Genomic DNA, 23,443 nt, shown 5'->3' on the forward strand with positions numbered 1-23,443 from the left:
CTCTCACTAGATGTCAGTCATCTGCAGTCAGTCCTCTCAGTGCTGAACTCTCTGAGAGTCCCGAACTTTACCAAACTGACTTACAGTAAATCACATGTCTGCTGGTAAAGTGCCAGATACAGCCAGGCGCGGCGCTCTTACTCTGCCTGTATCACAGATCCAGGTCATGTGTTCTGTTTTTTTCTCTGGACTCAACAGCAGATCTCAGATCAGTGCTTCAGTATTTTTGCCGGGACTTCCCCCAGCTGACCGCATGACACAGCATGTATTTGATTGGAGATTTCATTGCAATCAAGCTGGGAAACGACTTCTCGACTGTAATCTTACAAATGTCCTGCCTTAAATGTTGCAACTCCTGCGATCATCTGGGGAATTTGGGGGATTCACAGAAGACTGGGGGAGGTTTACCTGACAGTAAAACAATATAAAATACCCCACAGTGAAGATATGCAGCTGTTATTACTTCAGGAAAAACTAGATCAAAATAATTGTCAAGAATCACCTTATTTCTCTAAGATCAGTGAAGTTTTTCAGGTTTAATACAGCAGCACGCTCCTCATGTCTCTTCTAATCCTTTTCTGCTCATTTCTGCTTTGTTCAAACTCACGTTCTCATGTTTCAAGCAACACGTGATGACATAAAGCTGCATTGGTGTCATTCTGTTGCGCGTCGTGCTGCATCGGCTGATTTGATGCATTTGATTTAGAGAGAAGTGAGTGTAATGTTATACTGAGTCCAGTCTGTGAGGATGACTCAGCAGAGTCAACACAGAAAAACATCCACGTAGTTCAATTTTAGTTGTTTGGCCTGCAGACTGAACTAAATAATATCAAATATAGAATCAAACACAAATACAACCTGTCAGGTGACAAATCCACCAAACGTCAAACTCAGTTTGGGTTCATCAAACTATGTCTGTTAATTGTGATTTTCAATCATTTTTTTTTCTATTCATTATAATAAAATCAGTCACCAGGATCATAAATGGCGCCTGATAGCTGTCTGTTATTGTTGCCAAACAAATGCACCAGTTCCTGCAAACACAATATTTTCCTGCAGAACAAAGCTCTGTAACTACACGATCAGTTTAGTTGGATAAATGATTGATTGGTGTTTTTGTACTGGAATAAACAAACAGATTCACTTGGAATAATGATTATAATTAAGAATATGCAATAATGTGCAGCTGTGAAGCATCAGGGCATGGGTGGAGACAGGAGCTCTGCAGGTGTCCTGCTGTGTCTGGACATTGGTGATGGAGGCTTTGGGTCTGGGTGGGTTGCAGGTCGACCCTCTGTGGATCTGACTCCTTGCTCAGACTGGGATCTGTGAGTTTGTGCTTCAGTTCACATTTTCGATGCGTGGAGGGGCGCTGCTGTTAGTGCACATTTTAACATGACAGTTTTTATATTTCTCTTAGATGCATCTTCCAGAAAAGTGACATCATTGTCTGTGTCAGATTAAACCTCGTCAGCCTTCATAGCACAGAGTAAAAATAAAACCTGTTACACTCGGTCTGCAGCAGTGTTTCAGTGGGTGGTGCGTGCCAAAGTAACATCCACATAAACACCAGGAGGAAATTTCTACCTTTAGAGCGATCCTCTGCAGCTACATGATCGATATCGTTCAATTTAGTGTCGATAATAATTTGTTGGTGTATGTATTTTTTTTTAAAAAGAGACTCGCAGACATAATGTTTTTGGTCACAAGACTTTGGGCGTGTCTGTGGTTTGGATAAGTTTGGCACAGAATAAAAAGCATTATCAAATAAAAAGAAAGTGAAAGCATGAAGAGCGGGGACTTTCCACCTCGGTGGTGTGGTGCAACGATGTGGTGCTGACGTGATTAGGCAAAAGCTTCGAGGCACAAACACACACAGAAACACACACAGAAACACACACGTGTATATGCTGCATAAACATATTTATAGGTGCACATTGAGTCTCCACCAAACACACAACTCTTTGGTTTTATGCCAACGCTATGTGGGGAATCGTCTGTCATTTTACCGAGTGTCTAACTTTATTTGCACTCGTCAGCCATTTTGTGACTCAGTGTTCAGTGTCGGCCTAAGATGGCGGATGGAAGTTTGTGCCCTCCTGCCTTCCTAACCTGCAGGCGGTGCAGGATTGTGGATGGGAAACAGCCAAGTTTAGCAATGAGTCACACCTGCAGCAGAAACCTGGGAACTCCAAACTATCAGAGTTTAACCATCGAAGAAAAGTCTTTGTTTTCAGATGGACTGTGACGCCGAGTTTTAGGTGAAAATAAAAGACCAAATGTCACTCCTGAACAAGAATATTAACCTCCACGCTAATGAAAATAAGTTAATCTAATGTTAGGGGAAAATATGGCACCAAAACGAGCTAAAAATGAAGATGATTAAACTTGTTTTAAATGTCCTGTCGTTAGCAGACACAGCAGTGATGTTTCCATCGTTTGAGTTTTCATGTCATCTTTTATAAATGCAGTGTTAACAAGGTTTCAGAACACATTTAGCTGTGGGCTGCAGTACAAATACAACATGTTCATAAAACTTTAAAGTCACAGCGCTGGTTAAGTTTTAAAGTTCATTAATGATCAAAAGAAACAAATTCTGACCCTGTTTGAGTCACCTGACCTCAGCCGCCATTTTGTGGATTCACAGACTGATGACCAAATGGCGACACGTTGGTTCAGGTGAGCCTGATCTTTGTCGATAGGGGGGGGTGTTTTGCTGTGTTTTGTGTTTATGGCATCAGGCAACTTCCCTGCCAGTAAAAACAGCTCTGACACTCGGGGAGTTTCCATCAGCTCGAACAATAAAACCCAACCCTCGCTTAGATTTGATGGCATGTATCAAAAATTCTTTCATTTTCATTCTGGGCAAAAAATGCAGTTAGATCCTTCAAAAGCAGAGATACCAGAGACGCGATGAACAGGAGAGGCACCGATATGTAATCACAGAAACCTTTAGATTACTACAAGCATGAGTATTAATGTAATTTGGGTGTTTAGTACAATTACTTATTATTTTTTAATTGTTTTTCCCGTCACAGTAACGTAACAGGTTACTATTATTTTAATTTCAGCTGCACCGATTTTGTGGCATTTTGAAAATGTGACCATCTCAGTTTTTCCTTCATTGGGAAAAATTTATCAAATGGCCGAAGCCATTAAATGTCCAGTGAAAGTTTTTTTAAGTAAATATGGGAAAACAATCCAGCACATTTAGATGAGTCTGTGATTAATTTTCTGTGATGTTTTTGGAGGGAAATAAAGTAACCTTTGATCTCTCTGATTAACGATAAATGAAGGTTTATGGCTTCATACGTTTGATGTGTTAAACATTTATTCACCTTTATCAAAAGCCAGGAAATGGAACAAGATTATATCATGAAGATACATATTTAAGAAAAAAATCAAACATATGTATAATTTAATCAAAGGTTTATTACCAAATATATACAAAACACCATATATTCAATATTTACATAACCTCCGGCTCGTTCTCACACATCTGTTTGCAGCAGAGTTTTACAGACAAAGATCTCAGGACATCGAGCTTCAGCACAGACTCAGCGGTTTCTCACTGTGGTGAGTTTCCTTCAGTGAAGAGCTCCTCTTTCAGTTTGTAGTAGCTTCCCTTCATGTCCATCAGCTCCCTGTGAGTCCCTCGCTCTTCAACTTTTCCACCACTTACAACAACGATCTGATCTGCGTTCTCGATGGTCTTCAGCCTGTGAGCGATCACCAGGAGGGTCTGGTTGGGGATGCTAGAGAGGGACTGCTGAATCTGTGCAGAGGCAGAAGGAAAAACATTTATTAGTATCAACTGAGTCTGTTTTTAAGTGAAAGCAGTGTTCATGGACATCAGTAGGAGCCTATGCTGTATTCACAGAAGGAATTTAAAAATACACCACTCCCATTATCAGGACATGTTTTAAATAAATTAATAACAAATATTAGTTGACATAACAGAGACAGAATAAGCTGTTCTGTTAAAGCAATTACTATTTTTTTTTTTAATGCATTTATTTTTATACATTCAATGATCCTAAATAAGAGGTGTGTTGGGTTTTAATTCTGTGAGTACACTTCGTTTTGTGAAATAAATAAAAGATAAGGCTGATTAGCAACAGATCCTTGAAACATAACTAATAATTCATGGAAACACTGGCAATTTCACAGAAACTGTAAATAACCTCTACAGTCTTTCTATGGCAATATATAATTTGTCATGCGTTTTATTATTAAATTATTTAGAACAATATAATTCACTAATTGTCACTAACAGACATAAATTGTTAACAGAAATACCGCTAAGTTTCCATAAACAATATATAAATCTATGTGCATGTTTTAATACCATCGAGAGAAAACAAAGCAACTGTAAAGGTTGAAATACCTAAATGGTGAAATACCCGTGTACTCAGAGGTGTGAGGTTTGAAAGTAGCCAATCAGAGAGCGTTATTCATTTCTCCTTAATGCCTCTCCGGCAGTCCAGCATTCCTGCATCATAACAGTTTACCACGTGCAGCTCTCTCGAGTATTTCGCTGAGTGTTGTCATGTTTTTCATTTTGTTGGGCATATCTAGGGTTTTTTTCACCAAAATTTGTGTTTTGTGTTGTTTTTTTCTCAAATTCGCAGGGGTCACTTTGCTAGAGCACCACTTAAAGCTATAAGTATTTTTGCGTTTAGTAAACACTACGTTGGGGGGTCAAAGCACATTAATCTTTGCATTTTTGAGTGAAAATTTCATTTTTGTGAATCAGACACTGATTATCATACTGAAAACTAAGTTAAACAAGCAATTTATATTCAGTATCCTAAAAGCAATGTTCCCACTTTAGTCGGTTTTTAGTAAGAACTGTTTTCCTGTTTATGGATTCCTGGAGTGGTGAAGCTGCGGACCCTTCACTGTTTAATCTCTAGTATCAGACATGCTTGAGACATAAACCTAGAAGCTTTTGTCTGCTGAGGAAACATTTAGATATGTAAAATACCTTATTTTCACTCTCAGTGTCCAGAGAGCTGGTGATTTCGTCCAGGATGAGGACCTTGGGCCGTCTGACGAGAGCACGAGCGATGGCGATCCGCTGCCTCTCACTTTTAGCTAACTGACCTCCACCTTCACCCACCTCTTAGAAATGGACAACATCATAAAATCAAAGATTTAGATTTAATATGTAAAATGTAAAAAAAGAAACAACCGAAAATACAAGAAACATGAATCACACTAACTCTCAAAAAAATGCATTTTTTTTATGCACAGAGTCAAGTTTGCTGTAAAATTTTATCAGACATAGAAATGCAGGTCTGCATGCAGCCATGTAAAAAAGCCTGTGAGGAGTGTTCACCTGTATCATAGCCTTTCTCCAGCTGCATGATGAAGTCGTGGGCGTTGGCTTTCATTGCTGCTTCCTTGATTTTATCTAAAGGGCAGCCTTTAAGTCCGTATTCAATGTTTTGTCTGATAGTGCCAGAGAACAGCACAGGGTCCTGGTTCACCACAGCAATCTATTGAACACACATAACACCATAACACATCATACATATAGACACATATGGACTTCTTACATAGATTATTAATATAATTCATCTCTTTCGTCTCCCTCCCCTCACTCCCAACCCAGTCTCAAAAATGAGTGTTTCCTTCACCCTGTCACTAAAGTGCGTGCTCATAGGGGTTCATCTGATTGTTGAGCTGTTCTGTTATCATTGTGTGGTCTCTACCTTACAATATAAAGTGTCTTGAGGCGACTGTTGTTGTGATTTGGTGCTATATTAATTAAACTGAATTGAAACTTGAATTGAATTAGGAATTTACACATTTAATACCATAACCATTTATTTTTGTTAAATTTGAACAAAGAGGTAATTTAAAAACAGACAGGAGACTGACGCTCTAATCAAAGAACAGCTTGATTGATCAGGAAAAAGCTCTGATGATGAATCACCTTCTTGTGGAGGAACTGGTGATCATAGGATTTTAGTGGTTTTCCATCCAGCTGTATTTCTCCCTCCCGAGGCTCGTAGAAACGCTCCAGCAGACTCACGCAGGTACTTTTTCCTTCTCCAGATGGACCCACCAGTGCCATCATCTGACCAGGCTTTAGCTCCAAGGAAAAGTCCTGAAAAGAGTGATAAATTTAAGAACAGCAGTGGTTATGGTAACAGAATAAATGGATAGGACAATCACACCCCCACTAACCAAACCATCTGTCCTGCCATCTCACCTGCAGCACTGTTTTGTTGGGGTTTGCAGGATAGGTGAAGCTGAGACTCCTGAAGCTGATGTGTCCTCTCAGCTGATCAGGTTGGAGTTTGCCATCTGTGCTGACGAGAGCCTTTCGGTCCAGGTATTCAAACACTTTCCCAGCAGCCCCCACTGAGTTCAGCATGTCACCAAAGATGTAGGTGAGCGTCTGGAAGATTAGAGTCACAGGACATGATTAACAAACATGTTTTAATTTACAGTGTCTATAGGTGCAGTATGTTAAATGCATTAATTTTCTCAGATAACCAGATGTTTTAAAAAGTGTAATATTATATATATTTTAGTCTAGTTTAAAAGCTCTGAACCACTGAAACATCTTAGGTCATCTGATCTCTCTGCCATCTCTGCTGAGGATCACCTAAAAATGTTGTGAGGCTGGTGTAAGGTCTTATGTTCCAACAATAATATGTGTTTGTATTCAATGCCTTTTACCTTAAGAGTCTACAAATTGTACCTCTTATTTATCAGCAAATGCATAAATGGTGCCACGGGTTGTATGAATTGTCCTGCCAAAAGTAATAAAGTACTTTGGCATGCCAGATGTGAGCCGTGGTTGTATGAAAGTAAATGATAGAGCACAAAGCATTATGGGATACCCTGATGTTGTCTCCAAGATTTGACTGGTACAGGATGAAGGAAACGAGGTTCCCTGTGGTCATCTGTCCTCTCTGAATGAAAAGCCGACCGTAGTATAACACAAAGACCTGCATGACCAGCCCTGTCAGCTGTAGACACACACACATTACATGGTGTTAAAACTGTAATACACAATGATCTCTGAGAAACACACAAAAAACAGTAGCTTCTCACCCTCCGTGCAAGCAGGTAAACAGCCCTGACAGTGGACTGTCGAATGCTGAGCTTGTGTGTGTCCATCAAGCAGTTGTCATAGCGACGGGTTTCGTGTTTTTCTGTGTTAAAGCTCCGTACCACGCGAATACCAGACACTACCTCATTTGCAGCTTCATTTGCCAAAGCCATTGAGTCCTGCATCGCCAAAGACAATCTCTGAGGAAAGTATAAAGGAGAAGGAAATATAGAAATATAGTTAAGTATTATTAATAATTTTGCTCTTGATCACAGGGAACAAGAGTCCTGTGTTATCAACATGAACAAATCAATCATTATAGTGGAAGGAGATATGTTTAGAGTTTAATATTACACATAGGAGAAATCTTTTTTGTTTTAGTCTGTAAGACATACACATCCTTTCATCTGAACCAATGTTTCAGAATTTTTCTGGTTTCCTTGTGCAAACCAGCCTTAGACCTATCAGCACGTTGTCAGGTGGTGTGAAAATTCTTATCTCCAGCTCAACATATCAAAAACCAAGGGCATGGTTTTGGACTTGAGGAAAAATTCCAACACACCTGATCAAAGCAAACATCAAAGCTCAAACTGGGATGTGTGAAATCATTTAAGTCTCTGGGGAATTATATTGATTCAAGACAGAATTTGACAATGTTTGAAGACGTTCTGCAGATCAAATTGTAATTCATTGTCTCCTGTTAACCTGCTTTTACCTGGTAATGTGTGTCATAGATGTTCTGTATGAGGCCGGTGATGGGAGTCTCCATCAGTACGAGAAATGTGAGCTTCCACGACAGGCTCAACATTAGAGAGATCATGCCCATTGTTTTGATGAATGTCCTCAGCAGCACGTTGACATTCAGACACACTGTTCTTCCCATCAGGGTGGTGTCTTTGGACAACCTGGATGTGATTTCACCTGCACGGAGAAAAAAAAAAAGGTCACTGTGTGCCATCATCAGTCTATTATGTAACCAACTGTTCAGGCTTTATCTGACATGCTTTGTCCTTTGTGTGCATATGTCAGCCTTACCTGTCTTTATGGTCTCAAAGAATCCAATTTCCTGTTTGGTCAAAGCCCCAAACAGCATAACTTTGATTCTGCACGTAAAGGAGTGTATGGCACAAGTCAAGAGACCCCCTCTGCAGCCAGCACTCACAGAACTGATCAATCAAAGAGAAAATCTGTTAGATGTTACCTGTGAGGAACAGACAGAGGATAAATGTGGAGGAAAAACACTGCTTGCCTCATACCTTCCCAGAGAGTAAAGGCCCATGAAAATAAGCGCAGACAGGAAGTCATTCTCCTGGTAATTACTTCCAAGGATGTCAATGACTCTCCCAGTGTAGAAAGGGATGAACATCTCACCTGAGAAGAGATGCTCCAGGTGATATATCAATCAGAATCAGAGTATTTTATCAATCCCTGAGGAAATTATTTATAATGACATTCATCAGTCCCAGAAAATCCCAAATCGAAAGCACCACTTTGAAAATTAGATTACAGACCAGCCATTAGATACCAGCTCTTTTGAGGCTGTTTTCCGAAATTGAAATATTAATTCCCCTGCTGGCGGTCTGTCCTTTAAGCTCTACCAGAGGCCTGGGAGCTTGAGGGTCCTGCGCACTATCCGTTCCTAGGACTGCGCTCTTCTGGACAGAGATCTCCGATGTTGTTCCTGGGATCTGCTGGAGCCACTCGCCTAGCTTAGGAGTCATTGCACCTAGTGCTCGGATTACCACTGAGCCCACTGTTACCTTCACCCTCCACATCTTCTCGAGCTCTTCTCTGAGCCAGAAAGAAGGAACACGAAATGCCGGGGAAGTACCAAGGGCTCAAACTGTACATGTATATATATGTCAGCACTACTGTTATCTTAGCATCACTACCACCTTTGTCAAATCCTAAAATATTAAATCTACTTACAGATGACAGCCAGCGACAGGAACACAAGTCCTCCAAACAGCAGGGGATAGTCGGGTCTGTACAGGCGGAGGACTCTCATGAAAAGCACTCTCGCCTTCTGTTTCTTCTTTTTACCTTCGGCCTCTTCCTCGGTGTCCGGGATGGTGATCTCCCAAAACAGCGCAGCAGCGAGTGAAGCTCCGCTGAACAGCAGCCAGCAGCGCACATCTCCCAGCTGACCGCACTCGCTCTCCTCTCTGTAAAACGCGTTGGTCCCGGTCTCAAACACCGCGGGGAGCAGACTGTGCGCCGTTATAAACCGAATCAGCAGCGCTTTGGGGTCCCCGAGCGTGAGAAGAGAGACACCGATAAGAGCCAACCAGCGGAGAGCCGCAGAGAGCCAGAGACGCGTAAAGTGTCCAAAGACGCTGTGAAACACCGCAAATCCTGACGCGTAAAACAGCAAAAGGTCGACAGAAACTGCTAAAATAAAAGCAACGACTTTGCGCATTTTCGTTACTGTGATCGTTGCCATTTTTCGGCAACACTCGTCCTCAAATGACCTGCCGTGTCGCAGAACCAGAGCGTTAGAGTTAGTTTGCTTTCAGTTTCATTTTCTTACAGGATGAGGGGTTTCCCATAAATCCAAAATACAGAAGGCAACACGATGCAGGCCTGCTAAATAAGTAACCATAATCACTACTGCTGTCCAAACAGGCATCACTCTCTTTAAAACTAACACTGTACATTCAGTGTGTGAGACATTATTCCTTAAAAACAGCCTTTAAAGTGATTATTTGCTGAAAGGAAGATTATAAACTGTTGAAAGATTTAATGATATTTCAATTTGAATTTCATAGGACTGCGTCAGACTTGTCATATGTTTGTCATTTTCAGAATCTAATTATGTTCCATGTATTCTCAATACTGGGAAGAATAAGCTACTGTTCTTGATCCGTGAAACAACTCCGACTTTCAGTTTTAAGAGGAGGGTCTCCCAGGCTAAATACCTCAGACAGCTGCTGTTGCTCCTAGTGTGTATAAATTGTATGTCTACGAACAGGCTTAAGAAACTTCTGGGTTTTTATTTCAAAGAAAAGCATGTTAACTGCATTTCCTCCAGTAAGTCAAGTAGTTAAAAAAAATAATACCAATAAAATTAACATGGTAGTTAAATCAAAGATAAAATATTATAAGCTTAATTGTTGTTATATTTTAAATTCAATAGTTCAATATCAACATTAACAATATACTTTTGATAATAAACAGAAACATGGGAGTTATTTTTCTTTTATTTAATTATTGGCAAAAAGTGTTGTTCAGTGTTTACATATTACAAGCTGACTTGGTTGACAGGTTTGCCACAGCTGCTGTGAGGACAACAAACATGTCACTGATCAAAGAAGGTGGGTAACTGATTTCCTAGAACGACTTTCTCCTCTGTGCCGTGTTCATCGATGGTGACGATGTAGGCCACACCTCCGCTGGAGCCATCACGGTTCATTGCCAAAGAGAGAGCTGTGACAAAGAATAAGAGCATCAGTAAGACAGGTGCAGAGAACATGTGAAAAAATACTTAAATATTTACAATGAAAAATATTGTAGGTAGTCAAATCAAATTTTTTTTAAATAAAAGCCAGAAAAAAAGTGGAATAATAATCTTACTGTTGACAACAAACTGCTGGCACTCCTCCTTTCTCATGCCTCTGCGATACTCAGCATCAACAAACCCGTAAACATACGAGCTGCCAGAGCCGCCGACTGCAAACGGCTGACGTGTCAGGAGCCCTTTTAGAGTTGCAAACACCTGGAGGTCAAAGGGCAAAGGAACACAACAAATGTCAAGTGTGTTGGTTCGGTAAGATGTCTTATTAAAAGCATTAAAAAGCAGCTTATATGCTGATATATTACCTCAGAGGGAGTTCAGACACATTATTTTCACATTATTAGCATAAAATTTATCTGTGATCTTTTAATCCACTGACTTCAGTTTTCAGGCCCCTCATCTGTGGAACCAGCTTCCAGTTTGGAGCCAGGAGACAGACACTATCTCTACTTTTAAGATTAGCCTTATAACTTTCCTTTTTGTTAAAGCACATAGTTAGAACTGCATCAGGTGACCCTGAATCCTCCCTTAGTTATGCTGCAATAGACGTAGGCTGCCGGGGGATTCCCATGATGCATTGAGTTTTTCCTTTCCAGTCACCTTTCTCACTCACTATGTGTTAATAGACCACTCTGCATTGAATCACGGTTGTTATTAATCTCTGTCTCTCTTCCACAGCATGTCTTTGTCCCGTCTTCCTTCTCTCACCCCAACCAATCACAGCAGATGGCCCCGCCCCTCCCTGAGCCTGGCTCTGCCGGAGGTTTCTTCCTGTTAAAAGACAGTTTTTCTTTCCCACTGTTGCCAAAGTCATAGCAGGTCATATGATTGTTGGGGTTTTTCTGTATTGTGGGGTTTACCTTACAATTTAAACTGCCTTGGGGTAACCGTTGTTGAGATTTGGTGCTATATAAATAAAATGAATTGAATTCTTCCTTTTACATTGTAGCTAAAAACGCGTTTACCAACCTGCCCACCATCTCGTCTGTCCCAGCCGGCCACAATCAGGTGTGCTGAGAGCTCCTCTTTGTATTTGTATGAAATGTTCTTCACCAAAGTAGCAGCTGAGCGAACCTGAGGATCCTCACCTATCTCAACACTGACAGAAGACAAAATAAAGTTAAATACATCATGAAACTGGATCAGAAACTCAAGTTAACTCTCCTTGCCATCTAAAGCAGGAAAACACATCTGGAAATCTATAAATAAGGCTAAATGTGAGGTGTTTGAATAATAAAAGTTGATTAGGCCACAGAGAGAGTTTGATGTGTTTCACGGAGCACTGCACAGGCACTCTGACATACTCCCACTTCCTGGACCACAGTGTGATCGTACCTGTCTTTGGGACTGAGCAATCAGAAAAAATGTTGAGGGATTGCATTTGCTATGACGGAAATATGGTCAAATCTCAGTTTACTGTGTAGAAAAACTTCACAGTAAACTGTGTGTTGAATATTGAGCTGCATATTACTCTTTTACTCTGTTTGAATCAAATTTGAGTCAGCCCAATGTTTGTTTTCCTTCATCAGCTGATGCATGTCATCTGTGGCTAATCAATGGTTCCAGAACACCCTGTGGTCACCATCACACCACTTACCGAACATGCTACTGCATGTTCAGCTCTGATCTTTACCACCTCACACCACAATACCTGCATTCATTTAAAAAACAACAACATTTTTTTTTCTCTCCTTTATTAATTTTAGTGAACAGGAAACAGGAAAGCAAGTAAAAAGCGAGCATGGAAGTCATGAACCAAAGGGCCTCAGAACTAAGCCCAGACTGCCACATTTGCCCCTGCGGCATGTGGGTGCCCGCTCAACCCCCTCAGCCAAAGTACCCCACCCCATTCATTTTAGATCTATGCTCCTTCTTTTCATGTGAGATTTTGATTAATTGGAGTGTTCAACTTGTTTAAGCTTCTTTTATATTACATTTCGTTGCCCTGTACCTGTGCATGTGCAATGACAATAAAGTTGAATTCTATTCTATTCTATTCTATTTTATGCAGTAATTTAGAAACTTTTGGAAAAAATAAATTAGTTTGTATTGTAATAAAACATATCTAGTGGGAAATGTGTCACCTTAACATCCAAGCTTGAGGAGTATTCTAACTTCCATGTGAGAGGAAGAATTTACAATATAGTACATTATTATACATAATAAATTATATCCTAATTTATGACAGGATCACAGTGTCCTAGTACTTCTTTCACGAGTTTACCTGTGCACATCCAGCTGATAGTTGACTATCTCAGCGATGGTCTGAGCGTCTGCTGCAGATCCTGACAGAGCACAGTAGATCTTATCATGGAGGGGAGACAGTTTGTTCATCACCCTGTTCACCACTGATGCCCTGCATGAAGGATGAAGGGAGAGAATGCAACTGTGTTTAAGGGACTAGAAGCACATATGGCGAACATTTTAGATGTTTTACGTCAAGTTGAGCTATGTTGCACATTTAAGCACACACGCTAGTGTTATGTCTGCGTTAAACACATTATTATTATGATGGAATGGAAACTTACCCAGCAGACACTCGGGAGTCAGACCCCAGCACGACCCCACCATCAAACTCTATGGCGATAATGGTTGTCTGCAAACAATGACACACAGTGACAGCAGCTGTGTTCAGGATTCATTCCGACAAACCTGCAGCGGTCATTTCCGCGTTGGTGTCACGAGGTCAGAAAGAGTGCAGCGCAGTAACAGTTCACCAAGTTTCTTATAGACATTAAGGAAAATTCGGTACTTACTCCTGTTTTCACCTCCTCGGACAGCCATTCTGGTCCTGTTTCTTCAAACATGATAATGAACTGCAGAGACTCCGGTAACGACACACGGACAGTGGAGGTGACTCCTAACGTAAACCGAAATGTTCTGCCGAGCAGCTCCGGTTAAATTTTACTTTTTAGGATTTTAAAACCTTCGGCGAAACTGTGTCTTTGTTTAAAGTGGGTCTGATTGACCAAATCGGTTCTACAGTCAAGTTTTAGACGGACGCCATGTTTTCCTGAATAAATTTGAAACTGAAAGTTAAATCGTTCAAACTCTGCAGCGTCACAGCCTGTAATTCAACCAGCTGAGCTTCACTGTACATAATATATACATCTATAAGTGTTCAATTACAGAGGACAGAAAATAAAGCCTGGCAACAATAACATATTTACAGAACACAAAATGTAAACACGTGACAAATTAAAGGAAAATATAACACACAAAGTAGACATCATGTTCGGTAGCGTGTATGATTGCAAACGCCTAGCTATTTCTGACAGAAAGAGAGAGTCCTATCTTTGTGACTTTTATTTCATTAGGGCACCGATGGCTTCATACTTAGTAACAGGTTGATGGTGTTTACAGTGACCAAGGTGATGTCAGTTTTTATATCTATGAGAAATACATCAGTAAAAAGGTTTGGAAACAAATATATCTGAAATATAAAGGAAAAATAATGTAATGTGCTTGATTAGATCACGATCTACTGATGTTCCATATGGAAAGGATTTTATAACAAGGTTGCAGTTCAGTGATGTAAAACAATAGCCATTGGTTTGCAGAGATGTAGGAAAAAAGTGAAGAGTCACCATATTTTTTTACTTAGTGAATCATATATGAATCATACATACAGGTACCTGAACTCAGTGCTTCCACAATGAGGGGGTCCAGTGGCTCTGCTATGCTACTGAGGGCAGTTTTCTGCCATGGATTTGCTCTATAGCTGAACACATTTGTCCTGTGATGAAACATTTCTAATATATAAGGGGTCACCAAATGATTTACAGAAAATGAAAATGACCTGAATCATATTTTACAAAATAGGGACACTTCATTTGGAAGAAGTGTCCTCCATTCCTCCAGCAGAGTTTAAATATTTTGTCATCTAAACCAAAGAACAGGGAAATTTCTCTGGTGGCCCATCACCCTCTTGAGACACTTTATTTTAGATTCCCTTTAATTTGTCTAAAAGAGAAAACAAAAGCTTTGGGAAATCTTAATATTTATTTAATTGAATTTACATTTTCCTTTTTTTTTCCACATAAAAACACAAAAACATGTAATTTGGTCACAAAACAGAACAGACAGATGAATTCTGTATAAACGAGCCTGCTCATGATTTCATAATAAGACTCATTTTCTACGGCAGTGTTTCTGTAGTTCACAGGTTTTATATTTAGCTGAATATTATCTCGCTTTTTGTGTGTCTGACTTTGTTACATCCTGATCCTAAACAGACTAAACAGGTTAAACAAGTCCAGCTTTGAAACAGCTACTCTGCGATTTCATTGGTGGTTTGATGGCAGGAGGAAGGAAGCAAGTCACTCATCATGGAACCTGGGCAGTTTGTCACCAGGTACAACCACATGCTCCACCCCCTTTTCGGTTATCACCACCAGGTGAGCGACGCCCCCGCTGACGTTGTCTCTGCCCATGGCCAGAGCAAGAGCTGTGAGCAGGAAGGGATGAAGCAAAGAGAGGCAAAGGAGGAGAAAAGAAAGCAGGAAAAAAAATCAGTTAAACAAGTAGAGAAACAGTTTATAAATCAGCTATGAACAATAATTTTTTCATCACCAACAATCGTTTAACTCTCTTAACAGAAGTATTCTTATAAATAAATTCCTTATATGACATCCACACATTTCAGGTTCAGTTCAGGTAATTATGTCTTGTGACAAGAGCTTAATAATCTCACTGATGTTTGACCTTTCATGCTGCTAAAGATGTTCAATTATATGACTAGTTTAATTTATCTGCTCTAATGTGCTGGTAAAACAGCCACTGACCCTCCCCGGCCTTATACCTGCTCCTAGTCTTGCTACGTTCCTATAAATCCAAAAAGTAAAGCAAACAAGGAACTAATGAAAATTAACCAAACAACAAAAAGACAAATAAGTCAAATATATTTACTAAATAACTAGCAAAATGAAAACAGCTTAATCAAAGTAAACAAGGATCCAAAGTGATAAGATGTTCAACATAAACATAATTAACTCTTAAAGTCACTATTAATTCTCCACAAATTCAAAATAACAGTCTAAAATTCAAAATAATAGTCTCGTAGGTTGTGGTGGGAAAAAGTCATCAATAATTGTTTGGTTTATTAGTGACTGATCGGCTGAGACCAATAATTCCAATATCCCTAATAATGCAAAGAGAATATGGCAGTGACTTTTTTAATATAGTGAAGGTACCACAATGGTAAGCTCTAACACAATCCCTCATTAAAAGAGGGAATTTTCGGATTTGTTAGATAACGATATTTGATATTTTTGTTTGTGCTTTAAATATTTAATAAATGAAATGTCCTAAAATGTTTTTCTTATAAGTATAAAATTCAATAAGTGTTGTGGGGTTTTTTTTCTTTCTGGTGAGCTCATCTTATAAAGCTACGTTATTTTTAGCTTAGCTTTCATATTTTAGCTAGGGCTTGAAAGATGATAAAAAATACAAACATCTCTATAACTTACACACTGTTGTAAATATACAGATAAATAGAAATGTTCAGTGGTTCTGACTTGGAACAAACTGGACAGCTCACATATGCTAAATGATGTTACATCTTACTTCCATGGTGGAAAATGCAATATAAGCTAATCTGTATTTTAATAAATCACACTGATAAAGTTGTAGAAGCAGACTACTGTATATTAATAAGTTTGTTTGTTTTTTTATTTTAATTTAATGTTGTCTGCATCATTAGCATGGCTCTCTGTATGTTCTTGCTTTGCTAATGACTCTGACTGGCTGTGGCACTTTCTTGTCCCACAGGAAATATTTAACTAACTTGGAAAATCATCACGTTGCATACTTCTTAATTTTGATAGCAAAATACAAATTTCAAGCCATTTTGTACATTTTCATATGAATCAGGTTAAAACTTTTAGAGTGCATTGACAAAATGAAAAGAAAACTATACCATTAGTGGCAAATTGCAGGCATTCCTCTTTTGTCATGTTGGGTTTGTATTTAGCGTCAACATAGCCATAGATGTACGTACTCCCTGAGCCGCCAATAGTAACCTGCTGACTGATCAACATCCCACCCAGAGACACCACGTACACCTGAAGAGAGAAGTTGCAGTTACACACAGCAGAGTGGACTCACTGTCATCATCACTGTTTATAGCTTCACAGAGATCTCCTACCTGTGGTCCATTCTTCTTGTCCCAGCCTGCTGTCAGGAAGCCGGCCTGCAGCTCGTCTTTGTTTTTGTAGCACAAATCCTTCAACACGGATGCTGCTGCGATCACCTGAGGAGGACTCTCCATCTGGACACTGCAGGTCACAGAGGACAAAGAGCTTTATTTATTTTTAATTTGTGTAGGTGAAGAATCAAGTACAGCAGCGGTCCCCAACCCCCGGGCCATGGACCAGTACCAGTCCGTGAGTCATTTGGTACCGGGCCGCGAGAGTGAGACTCGGGTGTGAAATGTATGGTTTTCAGGGTTTTTAATCGGTTTTCAGCGTTATTTTGTTACCGTTTTTTATCGTTAACTCGGTTTTCCTGGGTCTTTTCACGTGTGTTATGAATAAATCTTCTTTTTTTCGGTACCGGTACTAGTTTTATTTTGTCGTATTTATCCGCAACACCTTAAACGCCGGTCCGTGAAAATATTGTCGGGCACAAACCGGTCCGTGGCACAAAAAAGGTTGGGGACCGCTGAAGTACAGTATGTATGAGAGAAGAAGGGTGTTGGAGGAGTAAAAAAAAGTTTAATCAATGATAAAGAATGATTACTAAAACATATGTCTGTGTGTGTTGTACATGATTTTTCTGTGCAGACACCTGAAAGTCATACCTGTGGAAGGACAGGTGGAACTTTGCGGTCTTGATGACAGCCTGAGCGTCTGCGAGTGAACCGGCCATGCAGCAGAAGATCCGGTCGTGGACCTGAATCACCTTGTTGATGGTCTTAGACGAAACATACTCTCTGAAGAAGAAGTGAGAATGAATGTTTGAGCCTAATAAATGTTTAAAATAACAAAATATCATTTTCTGCTGATTTTCATTCTCTTTTGTGATGGTTTCTTGTATGATTAGATTTTGGTTTATTTGGTAACGTCCTAATAATTAGTCACATGGAGCAGTAATTTTGATTGTTATTAGGAAATTGATCGCTGAGTGACACATTTTTTGTGGTTATTGTGAGTTTTTTGGATTGTTTTTGAGCAGTTAATATGTTGTGTTTTAAACATATTTTTTCTGATATTTCTTTAAATAACACCTCAGAGGACTCAGCACCCCCAAACACAGCATCTCAGTGACTCTTAGTTTGTTCCTGAAGTCACTACAGTGGACAAAGGCACAAAACTCTGAGATTTCAGTAAATGTTTAATCTGTGGTTATCAGTGAAATCTTGAAACTCATTTGCAGTCAGGTCATGGTCATCCTTTTGTCTATTTGCCTCATTAAAAGGGTTACTTAGCAGTCCCTCTGTTACATTAAAAGATAACAATAAAGGTAGCTTCCTCACCCTCCCATTGAAGCCCTGGAGTCTGACCCAATAATGACCCCTCCATCAAAAATAGCAGCCAGGATGGTGGTCTGAGGGAGGAGAGAGGGACTGATGGTCAGTTTTCAATATGAAACCGAACACAATAAAAAAACATAACACAGAATCACAGGCAACCTTTTCTCATACTTTTCTGTTCATTCATGAAGACCGAACCACGCTATGAATTGTGGGATTTAGAGTTCTTATAAAGGATTTCGGCTGCTCATTGAAAACGAAAGCAAAGCTGATCGTTTGCTTTTTTAGAATCTTCAAAAATAAATACTTGTTCAGAGCTCACAAATTAATTTTTACTAAGTATGAAGCATCAACTGGATGTGATTTAAGTTAGTTTTAGGTTCGTGTTCAGGTAAACGCATCACCTGTTCAAACACGATATCGGCTAGATGCTTAAACCTCTTATTTTACAAACGTTGACTTCTATGCTTCATCTTTAGATAAAAAACACTCGTCACCTGGTGCAGGTTTACTTACCCCAGTGCTGACTCCTTTGACTCGTGAGTCCGTGCAGTGTTTCTCCATTTTCACTCCAGGATCGAAAGAGAGGAAGGAGTTGACGCTCAGAACAGCGACCTCAGGCGCACCGAGACGCGCAGAGGAGCCGCACTCACCTCCACAATGGCGCTGTCAAATGTCTTCGAAACTCCCGCACCTGGCTTTAATTTCGATAATACAGCAAGGTAAGAGTTTATTTTAATGTTCTCAGAGCTGCAGACTGAATCAGTGACGACAGAAATCAAACTAAACCGTCATTAAGACCAAACTTACATCCAGATCAAAAACGAAACTAACTTTTCCTGATTTTATATCAGATTAGACAGTGGGACAATGCAAAGATCCGTGTAATTATAACTGTTATTACACTACGTTGGCACTGATTGACACACACACCCCACCTGCCTGCACCCCCTCACCTCTCTCCTCTTTATAGAAACGCTGCATTAGAGGGTCTCTTTGATGGAGGACAGCCTCCCAAACCTATGAAAACAGGCACCACCATCGCAGGAGTGGTGTTCAAGGTGAGTATTACACTGCTCTGATAGAAGTATGAATGAATAAAATAGTGACCTGCTGTGTTTTAGTCCATGAGTTATAACTTTGATTATGAAGTATTAAAATCATACCAAACTCACTCTCATCACTGCCACACAAACTCCAGTTTTTTTTCTTAAATCAAACTTTATCTTGTATTAACGCAATAATCTTAGCATCAGAGAATCAGACAAAAGGCACACTAATAACAGATTGAGTACAAACCTCTGTCTTGGCTCTCACTTTGATGGATATACGTGTTTGCATAAAACTAGTTTAAAATGTTAAAAATCACACAGACAGAAATGACTGAAATATAATTGAAAGCTTTATGGATTTTGAGATATCTGTATACTTTTATAAAAGTGAGCAGTAGAAAGTTAACAGTTGTAATTAAAGGAATAAAACTGTATCATACAACCTGATTTGTTTCTGCAGGATGGAGTGGTGCTGGGTGCAGATACCAGAGCCACGTCTGATGAAGTGGTGGCTGATAAAATGTGTGCCAAGATCCATTACATCTCTCCAAATATATAGTAAGTGTTGTTAGAGGAGAAATACTTCAATACTCTCACAACATTTAATCTGCACTGTTTACTGTAATTCAATTTCTCATTTTTGTAGCATATGTAATTGCTAACTGCCTCCCTTTCTTCAACTTAAGAGATGACATACTTGAGAACTGTTCACATAATGACATGATGTAATGGGATATTGAGACCACTGAGAGTGAACAACCAGTATATTTTTTTTTTTATAATAATGGCTTTCTGTGTTTCTTAAAGCAGGTTTTTCCTCTTTTTATCTTCCTTTATCTTTTCCCTCTGGCTTATCAAATCTTTTTTTGTTTGTTTGTTTCTCATGATCTCTACATTCTCTTTGTTTGTGTTTAGTTGTTGTGGAGCAGGTACGGCAGCAGATACAGAAAAGACCACAGACCTTCTGTCCTCCAACCTCACCATCTTTTCCCTGAACAGTGGGAGGAACCCTCGAGTTGTCATGGCTGTGAACATACTGCAGGACATGCTTTACAGGTGAGTGATTCACAGAAACAGGTACATGTATCCAGAGATGTTTGGATCATTAGATGTGGTCTGTGGTCTTAGTAAAACATGTTTTGTCTCTCAGGTATCGAGGTCAAATAGGTGCTAATCTTATTCTGGGGGGAGTGGATTGTACTGGAAACCACCTGTACACTGTGGGGCCGTACGGGGATGTAGACAAGGTGCCTTACCTTTCAATGGGTATGTGATATAACTGCTTTTAATAACAACAGCATATGATCTTTAATTGGATTCTTGGTTGGTGTTTCTGTGATGATTTTTTCCCCGGCAGTTCAGCTGTCAGAACATTTTTTGTTTACAAGAAAATATCAGAGATAATGACTCTGTTAACAAATATAAATGACATTTTAATGTGCTGTAGGTCTGTATTTGATTCAATCACAGACTACATACAGTCTGTGTTTAGCTGACTTTACATTTTGTTCATGCAGGATCTGGTGATCTGGCTGCTCTTGGGATTTTAGAGGATGGATTCAAACCAGACTTAGAGGTACGTCAGTTGACAAAAACTGCTCTTTCTGCAGTAAAGTGATATGTAGTTATTTAAACCTTTATAGAAACTTATTTCACATAGTATTCATTTTTAATTGAATAATTTGAAGGTGGCAGCACTATTGGAACTAAACCTTCTCTAAATTAAACAAACAGCTGATAAAATGGTTGTTTCTGTTACCAAACAGGAAAGAGTGTGTAAGATGAATGCTTCTGTGTTCTTCTGCTTAATGTTATCTCTTTTTGCTCCTCTTTTATTCTGCTTTCTGTCCGCTCTCAGCTGGAGCCAGCAAAGGAGCTGGTGCGAGCTGCTATTCAAGCAGGCATCATGAACGACCTCGGCTCAGGCAACAACATCGACATCTGTGTGATCACCAAACAAGGAGTGGACTACATCAGACCGTACCGGGAGTCCCAGTACAAAGACAACAGGTATGCATATAACCATTCATAGTTTGTGTGGATGCAGACTCAAAGATGGATTTAATAAACAGAAAATAAACCTTTATTCTGGTGAAGCAGAAAACAAATTCTAAAAATCCAAATAGGGACAATGGTGGACAAACAGCACAATACAACAAAAACTATTGCAAACTAAAGTTTTAAATAATCACGGAGGTAATTAGGCAACACTAGCATGCATGGCTGAAACTAATCAGGGATAACAAGACAGGGGAAGCAAAACTAAATACAATGCACATGAAACAAGAGACTATCAAACAAAAACAGGAAGTAACTATGCATGGGAATATTTAACACGAAAATGGAGACTATAATAATAATAATAATAAATAATAATAAACTTTATTTATAAAGTACACTAAAAAACCAAGGGTATACCAAGGTGCTTGACAAAAAGTAAAATAGGAAAAAGGAGATGGGAGGGAAAAGAGAAAGGACCTGGCACGTATCAATTATAAAACCTTGACAATCATAATACATAAAAGTAGTTAACAAAGAATAACGGATAAAAATGTATCAACGCACACCAAATATTAACTAGGTGGAAAAGCAAGATTAAACAAATAAGTCTTCAGCCGTGATTTAAACAGTGGCATAGAGTCAGACGCCCTGATAGCAACAGGAAGATTGTTCCATAAGACCGGGGCAGCTACAGCAAACGCACGGTCGCCGCGAGACTTCAGCCGAGAACGAGGTTGCTCCAGAAGAAGTTGGGCAGCAGATCTAAGTGCTGACAGGGGTGTGTAAGCTAAGAAGCTCACTGACGTAGCTCGGTGCCAAATTATTGATAATTTTGTATGTGAAAAGTAGTATTTTAAATTGAATACGGTATTAAACTGGCAGCCAGTGCAAGCCAGCAAGAACAGGAGTAATGGAAGAAAATTTCCTGCTACCTGTCAAAAGACTAAACAGACATGGGGACCACAGGAGAGCAGGAAAACTGAAACTCAGCAGATTAATTATAAACAATAAGTATAATTACAAATCACCAAAGAAAACAAAAACAAAACTGAGAATGAAATAATGGACAGCAAAAGTAGATCAAAGAAGTGAGAAACAAGAAAGCTTTTCAATTCTTTAACTTTCCACTTAAAAAATGAAACATTATTTTGTCTCACGTTTCTGGAATGTTTTTAAAGATGGATGTTTACATGTAACTTTTGAGTTCTTCACTCATGTTTCGTCCTCATTCACTCTTATCTAACCTTAGTAAAACACTTTGTATGCTATTTTGGACTAAGATCCACTAACTCTGACTTTTATATGCACAAGAAGTTTTCAAATCTACCTTGACTGCACATTATAAATCCTCAGATTTGAATGTTTTATCTATGTGCCTTTATTTCAGGAAAATGAAGTATAAATATCGTCCAGGCACTACTCCAGTCCTGACAGAGAAAGTTGTCCCTTTAAAGCTGGAAGTTGTGCAGGAGACTGTGCAGAAGATGGAGACAGCCTGAGCTACAACAAACAACCAACACATACACACCATCTTTGTTTTCAGTCAATCATGTTCGAATCGTGTTTCTAAAAAAAATTAATAGAAAAACATCTCCGACATTTTTTTTCATCATGATTTTTGCTGCTTCAGCATGATGTGGTCTATTAAACAAGCTGTAATACTGTGGGTTTTATAAACATAGAGGATGCTGCTGGCCATAGAGAGGAGATATTTTTACAATACTGAATAATCTTTGAAACACTGAATAAAACCCGATTTACATGACCTTTGTTGCCTTTTTTCTTTACAGGTTTTATACTTACTTATCCTCTTTAGTCAAGTCAGTTGAAACACTTTTATTTATTTTATTATTATTTATTTTATTTATAATAACAAATGTGCAGAAGACAGAGAACATATGATACGATTGGTGCACTTGTCTAGGAGGAGATAGGGAACATGTATACATACAAACGATAGGATGATTATAGTAGGATTGCACATTTAAAACAAAAGGAACTGAATTAAAGCACTTTCATTTACTTTCCAAGTTTCACAAAACTTGGTTACAAAACGCATGTAAACAAGAAGCAAACCTCCGCCAAGGCATCTCACTCTCTGGGTGGTATTTACTTTTAAGGGAATAGTATTATATTTTGTACATATTCGATTTCTTTTCTTTGCACTTTTTTGAAGTTACTTTTAAGATGTTTGTAGATCAGTAAAAAATTGCATAAGAGTAACAGATGTTTACTTTGTACAAACATTATATAGGAGTGGGTGATGGATAATGTGTTTTAATTTTTAAATAACTGAACTTGGGCTTAATGATATTATACTACACTATATTTCTAAC

The 23,443-nt window shown here is 39.1% G+C and overlaps 4 protein-coding genes across 4 annotated transcripts; 1 reads left to right on the forward strand and 3 right to left on the reverse strand.

Moving 5' to 3' along the window:
* Positions 1–3,412: 3,412 nt before the first annotated feature.
* Positions 3,413–9,637, reverse strand: tap2a (transporter associated with antigen processing, subunit type a). Its single transcript, XM_026157174.2, has 11 exons — positions 8,999–9,637; positions 8,326–8,440; positions 8,105–8,235; positions 7,785–7,990; positions 7,072–7,269; positions 6,858–6,986; positions 6,221–6,409; positions 5,942–6,115; positions 5,342–5,501; positions 4,988–5,124; positions 3,413–3,775 (listed from the first exon to the last, which is right to left on the reverse strand). Exons 1-11 carry the CDS (start codon positions 9,510–9,512, stop codon positions 3,569–3,571), a joined length of 2,160 nt encoding a protein of 719 aa, XP_026012959.2. The 5' UTR covers positions 9,513–9,637; the 3' UTR covers positions 3,413–3,568.
* Positions 9,638–10,253: 616 nt separating this feature from the next.
* Positions 10,254–13,622, reverse strand: psmb9a (proteasome 20S subunit beta 9a). The gene is made up of 6 exons (XM_080296008.1): positions 13,340–13,622; positions 13,112–13,179; positions 12,808–12,939; positions 11,553–11,682; positions 10,643–10,784; positions 10,254–10,495 (listed from the first exon to the last, which is right to left on the reverse strand). Exons 1-6 carry the CDS (start codon positions 13,388–13,390, stop codon positions 10,368–10,370), a joined length of 651 nt encoding a protein of 216 aa, XP_080152134.1. The 5' UTR covers positions 13,391–13,622; the 3' UTR covers positions 10,254–10,367.
* A 1,137-nt stretch (positions 13,623–14,759) lies between these two features.
* Positions 14,760–18,707, reverse strand: psmb12 (proteasome 20S subunit beta 12). The gene is made up of 6 exons (XM_080296007.1): positions 18,571–18,707; positions 18,058–18,128; positions 17,383–17,514; positions 16,729–16,858; positions 16,501–16,645; positions 14,760–15,030 (listed from the first exon to the last, which is right to left on the reverse strand). Exons 1-6 carry the CDS (start codon positions 18,616–18,618, stop codon positions 14,903–14,905), a joined length of 654 nt encoding a protein of 217 aa, XP_080152133.1. The 5' UTR covers positions 18,619–18,707; the 3' UTR covers positions 14,760–14,902.
* LOC145423460 (proteasome subunit beta type-7-like) lies at positions 18,640–22,746 on the forward strand. Its single transcript, XM_080296006.1, has 8 exons — positions 18,640–18,776; positions 19,028–19,115; positions 19,567–19,664; positions 20,022–20,162; positions 20,257–20,372; positions 20,624–20,682; positions 20,965–21,116; positions 22,495–22,746. Exons 1-8 carry the CDS (start codon positions 18,715–18,717, stop codon positions 22,604–22,606), a joined length of 828 nt encoding a protein of 275 aa, XP_080152132.1. The 5' UTR covers positions 18,640–18,714; the 3' UTR covers positions 22,607–22,746.
* Positions 22,747–23,443: the final 697 nt, after the last annotated feature.

This window comes from Astatotilapia calliptera, chromosome 22 (assembly GCF_964374335.1).
Source record: "Astatotilapia calliptera chromosome 22, fAstCal68.1, whole genome shotgun sequence".
NCBI lineage: Eukaryota > Metazoa > Chordata > Actinopteri > Cichliformes > Cichlidae > Astatotilapia > Astatotilapia calliptera.

Coding starts and splice junctions, on each gene's coding strand:
- tap2a (XM_026157174.2), bottom strand. CDS start 9,512: ATGGCAACGATCACAGTAACGAAAATGCGCAAAGTCGTTGCTTTTATT. Junction 6,410..6,857: donor ATCTTGGAGACAACATCAGG/GTATCCCATAAT, acceptor CTAATCTTCCAG/ACGCTCACCTACATCTTTGG. Junction 6,116..6,220: donor CCAACAAAACAGTGCTGCAG/GTGAGATGGCAG, acceptor CACTCTTTTCAG/GACTTTTCCTTGGAGCTAAA.
- psmb9a (XM_080296008.1), bottom strand. CDS start 13,390: ATGTTTGAAGAAACAGGACCAGAATGGCTGTCCGAGGAGGTGAAAACA. Junction 13,180..13,339: donor CCGAGGAGGTGAAAACAGGA/GTAAGTACCGAA, acceptor CATTGTTTGCAG/ACAACCATTATCGCCATAGA. Junction 10,496..10,642: donor CCAGCAGTTTGTTGTCAACA/GTAAGATTATTA, acceptor TCTTTGTCACAG/CTCTCTCTTTGGCAATGAAC.
- psmb12 (XM_080296007.1), bottom strand. CDS start 18,618: ATGGAGAAACACTGCACGGACTCACGAGTCAAAGGAGTCAGCACTGGG. Junction 16,646..16,728: donor ACAAGAAGAATGGACCACAG/GTAGGAGATCTC, acceptor TTCTCTCTTCAG/GTGTACGTGGTGTCTCTGGG. Junction 15,031..16,500: donor CCTGCAATTTGCCACTAATG/GTATAGTTTTCT, acceptor TCCTGCTCACAG/CTCTTGCTCTGGCCATGGGC.
- LOC145423460 (XM_080296006.1), top strand. CDS start 18,715: ATGGCGCTGTCAAATGTCTTCGAAACTCCCGCACCTGGCTTTAATTTC. Junction 19,116..19,566: donor TCGCAGGAGTGGTGTTCAAG/GTGAGTATTACA, acceptor TTGTTTCTGCAG/GATGGAGTGGTGCTGGGTGC. Junction 20,683..20,964: donor GATTCAAACCAGACTTAGAG/GTACGTCAGTTG, acceptor GTCCGCTCTCAG/CTGGAGCCAGCAAAGGAGCT.